The sequence below is a fragment of the Lissotriton vulgaris genome, chromosome 9 (genome assembly GCF_964263255.1).
Source record: "Lissotriton vulgaris chromosome 9, aLisVul1.2, whole genome shotgun sequence".
NCBI classification, from domain to species: domain Eukaryota; kingdom Metazoa; phylum Chordata; class Amphibia; order Caudata; family Salamandridae; genus Lissotriton; species Lissotriton vulgaris.
The window spans coordinates 1,030,685,156-1,030,700,999 of record NC_141697.1 but is presented as its reverse complement, the minus strand read 5'-3'; the positions used below and the strand labels follow the sequence as shown (position 1 = coordinate 1,030,700,999).

General features: G+C 47.0%; 1 protein-coding gene across 1 annotated transcript in view; it reads right to left on the bottom strand.

Moving 5' to 3' along the window:
* IARS1 (isoleucyl-tRNA synthetase 1) overlaps positions 1–15,844 on the bottom strand; it is a 553,819-nt gene that overhangs the window by 58,507 nt on the left and 479,468 nt on the right. Inside the window, exon 32 of the mRNA XM_086938943.1 lies at positions 8,305–8,448. Coding sequence (XP_086795069.1) covers positions 8,305–8,448 — 144 coding nt within the window. The remainder of the gene's footprint in view (positions 1–8,304; positions 8,449–15,844) is intronic.

Here is a 15,844-nt window from a genome sequence, read left to right as displayed (position 1 = left end):
AACGTCGACCTTTCCCTTCTCGACGTCGACCTCTTTGACGTCTCTCTTCTCGATGTCGTTCTTCCTGACGTCGACGAACTCCCCGACGTCGAGTGTCTTCGCCTCGACGCCGATCTTGCTCTCCTCGACGTCGATCTTCGTGTCAACGTTGAAGGTGAACGGCGGTGTCTCCTCAACGGCGAGCGTCTGTCTCTTCGGGATTCATCACAACGTTGATGGTGTGTCGACGCCGGTGAAGTCCTCTGCGTCAACCTCGTCCGAGGTCTCGACGTCCTACCCTTCGACGACGAACGTCGACGCCGCTTCGACCCAGAGCCCTGGGTCGAAGGGGAGCAGATGGTAGTCATACCTCTTGCATCGAAGCCATCAAGGTCGACCGGTGCCTTTTCTGGGCCTTTTCTTGACTGGGGAGCCCCCCAGAGGTCGATGCACGGGCAGAGGATGATGACAGAGTCCCTCCATGCCCAGAAGTCCCACCTGGTTCTTGATGTCTCCTCTGCTCCAGGCCTTGGAGAGGAATCTTCTCCCTGTCACGCAGGGTCCTCCTGGAGAAAGAGTGACAGATATCCCAGGAGTTAGGGACATGGGTAGAAGGGAGACAGAGTATGCATACTCTGTGGGGGTCATATTTTGCCTTCTTCCTACTACACTCAGGGCACTCGTAGAATAAAGCTGGCATTTCGACAAAAAAGAGGTGGCAAAACTGGTCAAAAAAGACAGCAACTGGAAGAGGAAGACCCCGGGCGTCGAGTGAAACACTCAAAACACTGGAAAAGCTTCACAAATTGAGGATATACCCAAAAAGGTAGAGCTCAATGCTCCAGGGTCCTGCTAGCAGGAGCCGGAAAAAAGAATTGGAAGTAAAAGGTCTTTGGCTGTGCATCCTGGGATACCGAGGGTCTCCGGAGAGTTCCTTAAAGGCACGATATCCCTTTTCCAAACACATAATGGCAGCCTATGGGGCTTGTCTGTCCAACCCTTCCTCTCTATCATGACAAAGGATTTTTATGAAGGGGGCTAGAGGTGGAAGCTTGAACAACCAAGCTCTCGGGGTGGGGTGTTGGGAGAGGAAAGTGGGGTCACCCGGAGCTGGGCAGTGGTGTTGGGCAATCGTCCTGTCCACTGGAGCCCATGTGTTGGCCTGGATCATGACGTCTGTAAGGGCGTCATTGAACGGCAGCAGGGGCTCCAAAGACCTCGCAGCCGGTTGAAGCACCTCTGCCAGGAGGTTAGTCCTGACCGCCACCGTAGGAAGCTCGAGGTTGAGAGCCTCGGCTGCCCTACGCAACACCACTGCGTATGGCCCTCCCTCCTCCGTAGCAACAGCAAGACGAGAAAACATGACAAGGTCAGGAGAGGTGTCAAGACCACTGGCATCTCCCAGTTCCTCTCTCCAGTCCTGCTCAGAATCTAACTGGTCAGTTAAAGGGTCACCTGACCACTTCCAGTCCTCATCATCTTCTGGGTGCCCCTGTTGTTGAAAATGGACCTTGAGAGTGAACCGGGGCACAAAAACCCCTCTCGGCGCCGGATCTGGCATCGGACGACGACGGTCAGGCTCCGTGTCCTGGTTGGGAAGGAGGCCAGGGTCGACCCCGGCCGGGGAGCCGACCGACGCCGTACGCAGCAATGGTGCCATAAGGAGTGGCGCTGGTGCAGGTGTAACTAGGTCAACCGGCGCCGATCCGGATCCAGGCCTGGATCCAAGGGAGGCCTGCAGCTCTGGGGCTGGAGCCACCGGCAGCTAAGATCTAGGCCCCCCCAACTGAGTCAGCGGGGGCCCGAAGGTGCGTCGGCGGGGTCGGTACGCCCAAAGATGGCATGCATCGCCTCGTAGAACATACAAAGCTAGGCATGGGTCGCTCCAGGTCCCGGAAAGGGAGGGAAGCTCAGAGTTGAACCGTCTGGCTCTGCGAGCGGAGCTGCCACCACCCTCGTCCGATCGGCCGACCGACGAGGAGGAGTCAAAGAGCGTCAATGCTTCTTCGACTTCTTATGCTTCGACTTACCTGATCCAGAGTGCGAAGACTTCGATGATTTCGAACGGGAATGGTGGTAGCTCCATGACCGGCCCCACACACTCCCTCTTGACGGGGACGTCGAACGGCGAGGAGCCGACTGTCAACATTCAAGCAGCTTTCGGGACCGCTCCCGCAAAGCATTCGGCGCCATCAACCGACAGTCAGAACACGACTTGGGGTTGTGGTCGCGCTCCAGGTAAAAGAGGCACACGCGGTGTGGACCAGTCACCGGCATCAGTCAGGTACAGGAACCGCAGGTCTTTAAGTCGGCCATCCCTCGTGCACCTGTTCGGAGTTGGAGACTCGAAACAAGAAATAGACAAAAGTTGAGAAAAACGTAGTCAAAAAATGACTGAGGCACCGCTCTTCCCGGATCTGCACTGGTTTGCGCAGAAAAAGAAAGAACTGATGTCAGCGCATGAGGGCGATGTCTAAGTAGCTGCTGCGACGTCATCCCGGCGACCACGACACCAACGAAGGAGCCGACAGATGCGACCTTCCGACGTGCAGAGGTACTGCTGACGAAAAAACATTCCGGATCCAGTCTGCTGCCTGGGGTAATTCTAAGGTGAGGAATCTAAAACTACTGTGTTTCTTTCAGATACACTTCCACATCAGGCATTTGTTCTCCGGTCGGTCTACACTACAGCCAGATTCAGAGTCTCATGCCCTACCCTGCTCCTTTTTTTCTGTCAATTCAGTCTCCCCATCATCGACACTGGATATTGAGACACAGAGCTCATGAAAATGAATGAAGAGTAAGGGAGCACTACCATCTTGGAGATCTCTACCAGTCTTACTAGTGATGAGGGTTACTTCACCCAAAATTTCAACTAAGTTCACCTGCCCAGAATGAGTTTCTGACTAAGATGTGCATAATTTGTAATCATGACATCCAAAACTGAAAGCCTGAGTTTTCCTTTGCAATGGTATTAGGGAAAGGTAGTTACTACCTCTATTCGTCATGATTCCTCAGGAAAACAGCAGTAAACTACCCTGATCAGGTCATAACTCTGTTATCCTTAAAAAAATTCTCAACCTCTCTCAGAAGGTCTATCGGTTTCTCTGGTTCCTCAAGCAATATGAGAATGTTACTTGCATACACTGATACATTGTGTTTTAGCTAACAATCTCCAAGTCCTTCATAGTATGCACCCCAAAGTTGGGAGAGCAGACTAGATTGGTTGCCCAGCCCAGGCTCCTTTCGGCCAAAAATATTTACTTGGTCCTAACCCTTGCAGCTGCTTTAGTATATAGTAATTTCATACAGCCTATGTATATCTGTCCTTAATGATCTAGAGTAACTTTACCAGATACACCAAACGATTAGACACAATCTTAACATTCAAGGCTGGTAGTGCACAATCTTCTCCATCTACACATAGCCTGTAACATGAATTTGTCTCCTTAGGTTAAGCACAGTCTTCCTATTGTGCCTGAAGCCACACTAGTCTTCATAAACAAAATACAATATAACCCTATGTAATCTAATTGCTAGGAGAAATATATTTTGTGTATACATTCAATGCAGACAGAGGTCAGTAGTTTTCAATATCCAACATTTCCTTAGTTGGTTTGGGCACCAAAACCACCCTTGCCTCCCAATGATTGCAGTAGTATTCCCACTTCCAAAGCCTTAACTAACACCGCCTGTAGTTTGTTGGCAACAATTGGGCTATAACCGGTGTAGAAATCTGCCTGGAGGCAAACCCTTCTTGGGAACTTCATCATATTCACGCTTTTGCTTGGATTCCAAATTTCTTCCCTGGTGACTAGGCTCTCCAATGTGCCACTCAGTTAATTCAACAACCTGAAAGTTATGCAGGAGTCCAGTGCCTCCTTCATCTCTCCTGCATCTGCATATACTAATCAGTCAAATATTCGCAGTGAACTTCATAAATACCCTCCACTGTACAAGTTATTTTCTCACCATATTATGGTCTGGGGAAACTCCCTTTTCAGTAGTCATGCAACTGCTCTAGCTGATTTATACTCCTTCTCTGTACCATGGCTGTCTGTACAATGTCATCTGGAACTTTTTCAGGGATTCCAGCAGCTCTTCCAGGACTGCCTTCTTTCTTGCTAGCAACCACATCTGCAAATTATTTCCCACATTTTACTACTAGTTGCAGGCATTTCCATGTTCTGGGATTTTTCAAAAAGTTCCTTTATTGCTTCCCACTCAGCTCCTCTACTAGATCCCATGCCCTAATGTGTCTCAAACTACTGCTAAATATTCTTAATTTGTTACCTAGAGAAGTTAGGGTTTAGCAATGCATTCAGGGTTAGTTTCAAATTCAGGGCTCTGGGCCTCTCTCTATTCCTAAAACATGTTGCCTACAGAGAAGCCTGATCAGACAGCACCTCACCCTAGTAACAGTGACATCAGTATGTGACCCAGTATGAAATGTAAAAAGTGTCTTACTCCGAGTTTCACACTTGAGATATCTAGTAGTATGCCCAAATTTTGCATTGCCCTCTTCAGGGTTTAGTTTTAAAGGATAGTTGTTTAACAAAAGAGAGATTCATGTTGAGAACACCATCTGTAGCCCATATACGAAGAGAGTGATATCATATGGGAAGCTCATTGAGCCAATGACCGGGATAAGAGCATTATCAATATTTAAAGCAGATGTACTTTCAGCAAAGTGTAGTGCACTGCACCTACCTACCCACCAATCAGTACTTACTTATTCTACAGGTCCAACACTGCAATGCAGGCAAATGCACTATCCAAATTCCCAGATCCCTAATGTAGGAAATGTATGCGCATGTTAATACCAACATCTCCATCACATGATTATCTCACTCTTCCCCATTGTCAAGTGAGTCTCCTGTAAAAACACTATATGGAGCAGTCATCGCTTCGTGAAGGAGCCCACTCTCAATTAACACACACATTCTGCCCCCTAGTCCATATTCACATCTTTACACTTAAGATATTTACAAGCCAACCTTGATATTATCAAATCACATCCCAGCCCATGATCTGGCCCTGTGTAGGGAAATCACACTTGCATCCTGCAAACTCTGTACACCCTAATTTGTGCAGATTACCAACTATAAGCCCAATCACACCAGCATTCACATAATATGCCTGATGTTATGAGGAACATACTGCTAGGTTATATCGTCTCAGTTCTGTCATCGAAGACAGAATGCAGGAGCAATGCTATTTTATATTAATCCTACTTCCTGGCAGCCATAAATTGCCTATCCGCAAATTCAACTATATCAAGCACAACAAGTAAAACAAATTATTTAAGTGAGACCAGCACCCTAACCCCAAGTAACACTAGAAACAGAAGAGCACTCAAAGCCCACTCTTAGCACAGCAGCAGCATTAACAGGTCAGAAGAAAACCCAATCCAGCATCAATTCCTCAGTTGAAGCAAGCTGTCAGGATGGCGGAGACCAGTCTGGTGACAGTTGCCTTTCGACTTAACCACAGTCCATACCCTGTGCCGGCCCTGTTGGCCTCCTGCCCCTCAAAAGCATACATCATTTGGGGAACCTCAGCTTTGCCTTCAAACAACTATTTTGCTCAGTTGGTTTCCCAGCATGACACTAACCACCATGTTGCTGTACCTCAGGTATATAGGGCCGATAACACTAAAATTGCAATCCGAGCATCAACTGTCAATTTGCTAAGATCTGATAATAACTATTCCTCAGGGCCTACCATCAAAGTGCTTTACTTTAGCGCACGGGTGCGACCCAGGGCACCGCCCTCCAGAGCCCTCCTGGCTGGTTATCAAATGGAAATTTGTATCACACTTGTGCCAAGATAATCATCTCCCACTAAAGATGAGTCTCTGCCATGCTGCACCCACTACCCTATGATCATTGCCTGCCTATTCTGGGAGACTGAGGAAAACTGAGCATGGACCATCCACAACTCTCAGGTTAACAGATAAAAGGAGCAAAAGTTTGACCTTAAACTCCAAAAGCAGCTTCTTGGCTGCTTCAAAACTATGTCCTTAACTGGTGTACTGTTGTGGAGTAACAGGGAAATATGCATGCATTTGTGTAGCAATGTGGGTCTCATTCTTCTGGTCTTTTGAAGGACAACGTCTCCATCTTTCAACGATCTCAAGGTCACAGTTCTCTGAGGGGGCTTCAGTTTGGGCAGAGACAGCTGCTTTGTGTGCCCTCTCACTGGAGAAGATACCAGACCGCTGAACTTCAGACACTTGTTAATCTAACTTTCCATGAACAACTCCATATTCTTGCCTTTAAGATTCTTCTGAAGGGCCACCATAAGGAAATTGTTCAAAACCAGCACTTCCATCTTGTCCTAAGCCTGTGCCTCCAGTACTTCAGTCTTCTCACACAGGCTAGGCACCTGCTCTCTTGTTGGGCCACTTCTCCATTCATCTTTGTAGCTTGGGGCCCCACCTTTATCACCTTATTTGTGAGATTGTGCAGGTCAGCTCAGAAAAGGTTTAGATCCAAGGCCATTGCATTTAAGTGACTTTCCAAATTTGTGCAGGAGTTCTTGATTGCAAGTAGGACTCATGTAATGAAGGATACATAGACTGCTGTCATGGTACAATGGATAGCATCCCCTTCTACAGTTTCGCAAGTATTCTGGCAGTGTTGGCAGAAATTATCCATTTTGTTAGATGAGTTTGGTTTCCGCTGATTGTCTAAGACCATGATGAGGCCCTCTGTGACTCCCTATCTGTCTCAGGGAGGGCATGCAGCACCATGAGGTGGGTGTCACCTGAGTGTACCATACTATCAGCACCAAAAATATCGCACAGCACCTTCCACATTCAGCTAAATGTGCATCAATCAATATTGCATTACTAAGACTCCCCCCACCCCCAAATGGAGATGTGAGTGATAACATGGACTTACAACCACAGTGTTTTGCATTCTCGCCCAGTCGGAATAAGAGCATTTTTAGCCTTCATTGCAATCTCGGCTCACCAATTCCCAGCAGTCAAATTCCAAAGGACTCTCCAAAACTGGAGTACAGTAATACAAGGCAATAGCCTTGTGTCTCATGAGTGAAACAGCCTCAGAAATCATTTTCTCACTTATCACCAAACGTGCATCGGAAAATGAAAGAAACAGACCCAGACCGCCACATTCACAGCATCCAACTAGGGAACAATCATGGAGTCCTGGCCATGGCTTTTTTAGTGCAGGATTGTATGCCATTCAGTCTGGGTGGAAGTCTACGTGCAGTGTGAGCCACCCAGCAGATCTCCCCATCAGACCAGGGCAGGACTCGAAGCCCACCTAGCTCTCCATTGCTAGACATCTCTGCTCAGTCTGTGTCCCAGAAGGTGGGAAAGGGGGGCTACTGCCACAATGTACAGCACACCTTATTCTCTAAGGAACCTGGAGCGTGTTGAGTGCCCCACTGGCCTCACAACATCAGCAAGCTCCGTTGTCCAATTACAAACAGAGCACGGAAGAGATGAGGCAAAAAAACACGTCCTGAGCCCAAGCAGTCCCGTTCACACCTCACCCCTCCCTATAGAACACACATATTGGAATATTCTGGGACATAGTGACAGGCATATACGACAACACTCACACTAATGTGTCATAATTAAGGCTCCCTGTTTTCCGTTTTTACAGATTCTTACAGATAAATACACAACAGAAAATATTTATTTTCTTGTCTGTATTTATTATTAAATGTGGATAAAAACGGAAATTGTGTTCCTTTTTGAGTAATTCTAAATACTGTCTGCCACGACTGCCAGGCCAATAGCTGTGTGAATTGGTAGGTAAGGGGGCTAAAAAAGAAAGGAATTTTAGTAAAGAGGCTTTAACAGCAGTAGATATGCATATTTTCTCATAAGTGCATTGATTTATCTTCTGTGGGGTTTACAACATTGAAACCTAGTAGGCATTCAAGCATAAGTGCAAATTTACCGGTTAAATAAATGTGGAAATATCCTAATTTCAGCTTTATTTTTTCTAAAACCCAAAATAAATATGGATAAATAAAGATAAAATTAGCAAAAAATAAATATGGATAAATACAGACGGAAATGTCAAAAAAATAAATACCGGGAGCCCTAGTCATAATCTTAAGTACATGGATCAAAAGAAGTTGCGCCAATGTCCTTTCCATTATCGATGAATAACCCATAATCTAGTGGAATACAATAGCTCCTTGTTGAAGAAAGCAGGTTTCTATACGCAGTGCCACTTAAGGCAACCCCAGCACAAGGGAAACGGTCATACTTGTTACAACAATATACATTGAGCACGTGCATGCAAACATGGCTAATCCTTTGGTTTGTAAGGCGCACTTTACCTTGTGGCTCTGCATTCTGCAGCTGCAGATTGATGTACTGGCAGAAGATCTTATCACTGCTCTTAAGCAAAGCGGGAGCTGGCCCTGATGTCACATGCAGAATCTTTCCATTAAGGCTCAACAAGTCAGTGGTATTTGTTAGTTCTGAAAGGCAAATGGAAAAGGGAAATATTAGCCAGCGACTGCACCCAAATAAGACCACTTAATTGCTGATAGAAATACACAAATGCATTTACATTATAGAGTATTTGGCAAGAACTTGAAATATGTGTACATACTTAGTACAATGCCTTTTATTATGTGTTGGGACAGAAAAGTCAGCTACATTGTAAGGGACGTGCATCCCTGCCCTGAGTGCCCACCTCTACTGATGTCTGGATCCCTAATGAACAAGTTACATATCTTTAATAAAGCTTTATCTGGCAGAGACAATATCTATCCGCAGATTCCTTACCTTTGAATGTCTCCATGCATCAGACTGGATCCGGAAGATTTGTTGTGAGCAGTACACCCCTGTGTGTCGGTAGGTGGCGTACGGGCTAGAAGTGACATCCGAGTCACCTGTATAAGTGCCACTACGACATGCTGACGTCAGTTACTTTCACAACTTTCCACGCATGGAGCCATGATGTGCACGGACACTGGTGTTTCCAAACTAGGGCCCTGAAAAGGATCATCCCTGAACCAAGAAATCTGTCCACTAAACTGGGAGGATGAGTGGATCCGTAAGAAATCTGTGCCTAGATATTGTCTCTACAAGATAAGGCGCTACCGAAGGAAAGAAACTTGTTCACCTGATGGAGACTTACCTTTCAACATATACCCAAGCAACACCATCCCTGGTGGAGGGTGTGCGGAAAAATTTAAACTAGTAAGTCCTGCAGGACTGAACGAGCTAAATGCCCGTCCCTGCAGACTGCACTGTCCAGGCAATAATGCTTGGTAAAACGTGTGCAGGGAAGTTCACGCTGATGCCTGGCAGATGACCAACACTGGGACTCTACGTGCTATCGCAGTGGTCACAGCTTTACCTCTAATGGATTGAGCCCTCAGGAGGCTGCTTCTTTGCCAGTGCGTAGCAGATCTTAATGCAGAGAATGACCCATTGAGAGATGGTCCATTTTTGCAACGCCTGACCTTTCTCCACACCAACATATCCCACGAAGAGTTGGTTGTCCACCCAGAACTCTTGTGTGCAGTCAAGGTCGAACAGCGACGATTTTTGGGTCCAGAGGACGGATTCGTTTCTCTTCCTTAGAAGGATGTTCGAGGAGTGTAGAAGGTGGACAAGGTGACAGATTGGACCACAAGAAATGGTGTCAACACTTATGGCAGGAAAGAGGCCCTAGTGCGAAGCACCAGTTTGTCTGGATAAACTGAGAAGAATGAAGACTTGCAAGATTACGCGAAATTACGTGCGGAGTATAACCCAGTATTTAGCGCTACTTTCTTAGTGCAAAATACAACCTTGCATTCAAATTAGACCTGAGTATGCACATTGCGCTAAGAAAATAGCTCTAAATGCAACAGCACACAAACAGCATCTGCCTGCAGCCACTAAATTTGCTATTCCTGTGCTTCGCTGTAGGGTTATTTCGCCAAGTTACGTGAACAGGTGAAATTGCATCATTTTCAGTAATTTTGCATCAAAGAGTAATAAGTAATTACAGAGATTGGTCCAGAGTAATTAAAATGTTGCCAATGCCTAATTTCAATACAGCTCTTTTATGGAGAGGAATGAAGATAAATAAATATAGTGGATAATATTTTTTCGAGCTTGTGCATTCTCTGGCAGCAGAAAGAGCACAGCCACACAAACTTATGCAAAACTAATATATCTAGCTTTAATACGCTTCAGCATACATGCACAAACAGATGTGTCCGGGTTTCCTTGTGCAAGTCCTTTACAGCGAGACCTTTTGGTTTGATCAGTGTTTGTTTAAATTCAGGGATTGCCACCCAGTACGTGCGGGGGTGGGTAACAAAGAACTGCCAGTGCTGAACTTAGTGACGAAGGGAAAAGCTCCAGGGAAGTTCCACAAATGAACTGAAAATCAATTTGATAACAGCGTGAGATTATGGTAATTGGAGTACAAATTGGATTATAAAGAACTTCTCTCCTTCTACACATGGGCAGCACCTTTGTAGGCCGCCCAGGTGCATTTATAAATAAAGTCCAGGCCCCGCTGATGCTTTATTGCAGCTGTGTACACTCTGTCTCTTGGTGTCAACAACAGGTTATGCTTTTGGGTAGCACTGCTGGTCCACATGCCAGTTATTAAAGAGAAAGGCAGAGCAGCGAAAATAGCAGTGTGTGAAATAAACAGGTTAAACGTAAAATGAGACGAATCCTTAAACCCACGTATATACGAGGCCCTGAAAGTCATCAAACCAGGAAAGAGCTCGAGTAATCTACCCAACAAACCATGGAAAGTGAGATGTCCAACCCTTGTGTGTGTTAGGATCGGGAGAAGAATTTACTTCACTCTGCGCAGGTGTGCTCTATAGCGCATAGAAGCTATATTTGTGATTGAGTGCTACAGTGTAAATTGATGAAAAGTATGGGAAACCAAGTGAAACTTTTGCAATATACAAATCATCTTCGCAGTTTCTAGAATGTTCGAGTCTTGCGAATGCAGAGTTGCTCCGTGGAAGGCTTTGGTCGTTCCCTGAATATATGTATGCGGTGGTTCTGCAGACTCTTCATTTGAAAACTTTAAAGTTGGGCCCATTACATCATTTTAAATTGTAAACGCGAGGGCGGGAACTAGGTAAAGGAAGCCCTCTAGTCTGTGGGCAAAACATAGCGCGAGATGGAGGCGGGGGATATGGCAGAGCCCGACAGGCCACAGGAGGGCACGGCCAAAGGAAACCTACGAAATGCACTCGCTGCAGCCCAGACACCTAGTCAAAAGCACCACGTCCAACCGGGACGTATTGAGGCAGATACCAAGAGAGCGCAGGGTTCGAGCTGCGTCAAAGAGAATCTTATGCCTAAATCAGGAGGGTTTGAAAGTATACTCGAAATGTGCTCTAATGTACTCATGATACACCTGCTAAACATATATGTAAGGGCTTAAGGTCACTTCTTGTGATGCAAATCCTGTGATGGCACGCGATGTCACGCGTCGTGATGCCACTTGCATACTGATTAATTAGGTTAGTCCCCCCACTTCATTTTTAGGTCGAGCGTCAGCGAAGGACCTATTGTCGGCGGTTTGGGGGGAATCTTAGACAGCGTTTGGGCACGCGCCTCTGCTGTCTCAGATTCCTCCTCCAGGGCGCGCACGGCGCCGTGCACATCCCCTGCCTGCCATTCACATGCTCTCTCAATCACACACAGGCAAAGTCACGCATGCGCAGACACATTCCCACGTGCACACACTCACTCCCCTCCCCCCCAGGCATACACACACACACAGGCAGGCATGTACGCACGCACGCACACACACACACGCACGTACCCCCCTCCCCCACCACTCACGGGGCTCACGGGGCTCACGCGCACACACACACACAGACACACATATCCCCCCTCCACTCACCGTGCACTTTTGTCGCGTTGCCTCGCCGCGCTCCTTTTCTCCGGCGCATCTCTACACGCGGGGCACTTTTCTGGATCTTCACGCTACCGCGGGGCTCTCCCTCCATGATGGGAGCCCCGCATCAACGAGCAACACCGGCCTCTTCCGGCCGCGTCACAGGCCCCGCCCATGTCACGGGCAAGGATGCCTGACTTCCTGGTTACTACTCATTCTAACCCGGATTCGTGGTCTTAATTTCTCCCTTCCACAAGGGACTGTCCCAAAACGCTGTTATGTCCTGGTTAAAGTGAATTCCCACATCAGACGCCTTATTTCGGAATCAGGCTGGTATTTTCTCCCTCCTCCCCCTTGTTAATAACTGGGGATCTGACGCCAGACAATGGTATGAGCCGTTCACCTTTCACAGGGTCGTTATTATAGTTATCAGCCTCGACGGCCGTGTCATAAAAGTTAAGCGGTGCAGATACAGTGTGTTATTTAACCTGACGGAAGCCGCAGGCTGCCACAAAGAAGCTGGTAATTATTGCTACGAGTTTCCCTCTTCTGCCTCGTGACATCGCTGGGGATGTAGACAAGGCCCCTTGTTCATCTAAATGCCTGGCGAAGGGCTTGGCTTTTGTGCTGGGTGGTGCTTACAGCGGGAATGGGTACACTTTTTCTTGCTTCAGGGCGCTAGTGCCGCACGGAGACGTGTGCACGAGTGGTGAAATCTCTTGGAGTTCAGACTTAGGCCGTAACATCGACCTGCAAAATACAGTCAGGGAAGCTTCATGGCACCTTCCTATCGGCAGAGAACTTCAACCAGCCCGATTTGACGCCTTCTTCATAGACTGCCCATGACAAAGCCAGTAGTTTTGTTTTGGTGACCGTGTAACATTTTTACAAAACACTATAACACACAGCAGAGTTGATGCATGGGCACCTGTACTATTTCACGCCTGCTGCTCTGGTGCTGCTTGCTTTCCTTGCTGCTGTATATATTTGTATGTCTCTAGTTGCTGCATCTCTGTAGCCATTGCTGGCTTTTTGACAGATAGCACCATGCATTCTGGGACTTGTAGTTTCTCTTCCCCTTCATAAACGGGGAGCATTAAACCACAGTGGGTAGCAAACAGTCGGTTTACAATCCAAGACTGCCCAGAGACATGCCGTACAGTCCCATGCTTGGAGCCTGTTTCCTCCAGAATTTTAAAAGTGGCTCGAGAATGCAGCAACGATTGGACGAACGCAATGAGGTGCAGGGAATTTTTTTTTCATGAGCAAGAGAAATTGACTCAATTCATTTATGGCGAAAAAATAAATTTTCATTCCATAAAAAAGGTTCTTTAAATGGGCAGGTACTGTCCGGCACTTAGTACCCGCACTTCTTTACATTGAAACGGAGAGTACCTGCACTTCTCAGCACTGCTGCAGTACATGTAATGGGAGAGTACTGGCACGTCTCACCAGCAAGCAGGCACTCTGCGGCGTGAGTACCTACACTTCTATATTTCAATTTAAAGTACTGTTCCGAAAGGATTTTGTGGCGCAAAGGTACGACACTTAGCAGTAAAATATCACTTACTGCTGGACTGTGGCATGGGTGGGAAGGGACGAAGGTGAAGGTGCGATGATGACAAAAGAAAGCAGTAGTAGTATAAATGTTTATTCGGTTAAAATATAACCATAAAAGATACAAATAAATCATAAAAACATAAAAGCATTGTATAAAACAGATTCCAATAAAACTCCACTGAGCACATATTATAAAATCCGACCCACGCTTGGAACATTATAAACTTGATTACAATTCTAGGTCAAACATAAGAGGAGGCATTGATCGTTTCAAATAATACAGAGGGGCCTCTACTAACTGCACAGGCTCTAACTGAACACACCTAAGATCACACCTTTATTTTGCATCCCTCAAACCAAACCCCAGATAAGATTAAGTCCATGCCTCTTGAAGCTTAATTACACAGCTCAAATAAAATGGCTACTCATACACAGGTGTGAACATTCCTAAACATAATAAGATGCAACATAGCAGGCCTCACCTGTGTGAATTTTAGATCTTTACGAATTGTCTTCTAGGCCAGGTAAAGTGTGGACGAAATAATACAAAGTGAGCGAAAGTCTGGCCTGATGAGATATCACACTCACAGGGGCCAAAAGTACCCCGGGCAAACCAACCCTAAGGAAAGCTGACAAGTTGACCAAGAGATTTAACCTAAACCTAGTCATTAATTGACGATGATAAGCATTAGTCACCCACATGAGATATGGTTCTGTTATGAGTAATTATTTTTGTTTTTTAAAAACAAAAATCATGGGTGGCAGATTTCTGTAACTCAATACTTTCTCTTGGTTTTTATTCTTTGAGTCCGTTATCCACTCCTGCCACAAACTATGCTTCTGCATCCTCTGTTGTTCTCGTGTCTGTTTCCGCGCCCACACACACGCGCATCTGTCTGTATGTGTACGCTTGGTTGCACGTGTATTTTATTTGTTATTTCACAACCCAGTGTTCAAATCATCCCTTCACACGTTCGCTCCCATTAAGAGTGCACGATTCAACCCCCATTCACACGCAATCGCATTCGTACGTTTATCACTTGATCTATGAATGTGATAGTCTGCGGAAGCTACCGTTTAAGCGGCCAGGTGCAGGTAGAACAGCATCATAATAGGTTCCCAGTCCCATTTCCTACTTGCTGTGACAAGTCACACTTTTAGTCAAAATTTAGGGAAACCACAGAACGGGGCTTCAGCTGGTCAGGCATCCTTATATGTTTGAGAATCATTTCAGTCAGCCCAGTTCTGGGGGAATATTGTCCTGAATATTACTTTCATAATGGGGCCATCCTAAAGACATGGGTGTATTGTCCACGGTAACCGCAGGAGGGTTCTATAGTGCCTTGATATTAAGAACCTTCATTGAACCCACTCTGTCATTTGGGAATGAATGTACCTGTGCTACGCCAGGGTTGCACCAGAAATTGCTTGAATTATCCAGGTGGTTGTTCACGTCTGAGACATAAGGGATGAGAACCTCCCCTGATGCTGTCCACCCTCACACACCACACCCTCATACACTGCACCCTCACACACACTGCACCCTCACACACACTGCACCCTCACACACTGCACCCTCACACACCGCACCTTCACACACTGCACCCTCACACACCGCAACCTCACACACACTGCACCCTCACACACCGCACCCACACACACACCGCACCCACACACACACCGCACACACACACACCGCACCCACACATACACACCGCACCCACACACACCGCACCCACACACACACACACTCTGCACCCTCACACACACACTCTGCACCCTCACACACACACTCTGCACCCTCACACACACACTCTGCACCCTCACACACACACTCTGCACCCTCACACACTCTGCACCCTCACACACTCTGCACCCTCACACACTCTGCACCCTCACACACTCTGCACCCTCACACACTCTGCACCCTCACACACAGCTTATCTGTTATTTTCTTCATTCATTGGAAAGTTTACTCCCTTTAAGATCTGAACACAGCTGCCTGGTCCTGTTTATGGCTAATAGATCATGTCTGTAGCCACACTGCACCCTCACACACACACGGCACCCTCACACACCGCACCCTCACACACCGCAACCTTACACACACTGTACCCTCACACACACTGCACCCTCACAGACACTGCACCCTCACACACCGCACCCTCGCACACACTGTTCCCTCATGCACACGCTGCACCCTCACACACACACCGCAGCCTCACATACCGCACCCTCACACCACACACACGCACCGCACCCACACATACACACCACACCCACACCGCACCCACACACACACACACTCTGCACCCTCACACACACACTCTGCACCCTCACACACACACTCTGCACCCTCACACACAGCTTATTTGTTATTTTCTTCATTCATTGGAAAGTTTGCTCCCTTTAAGATCTGAGCACAGCTGCCTGGTCCTGCT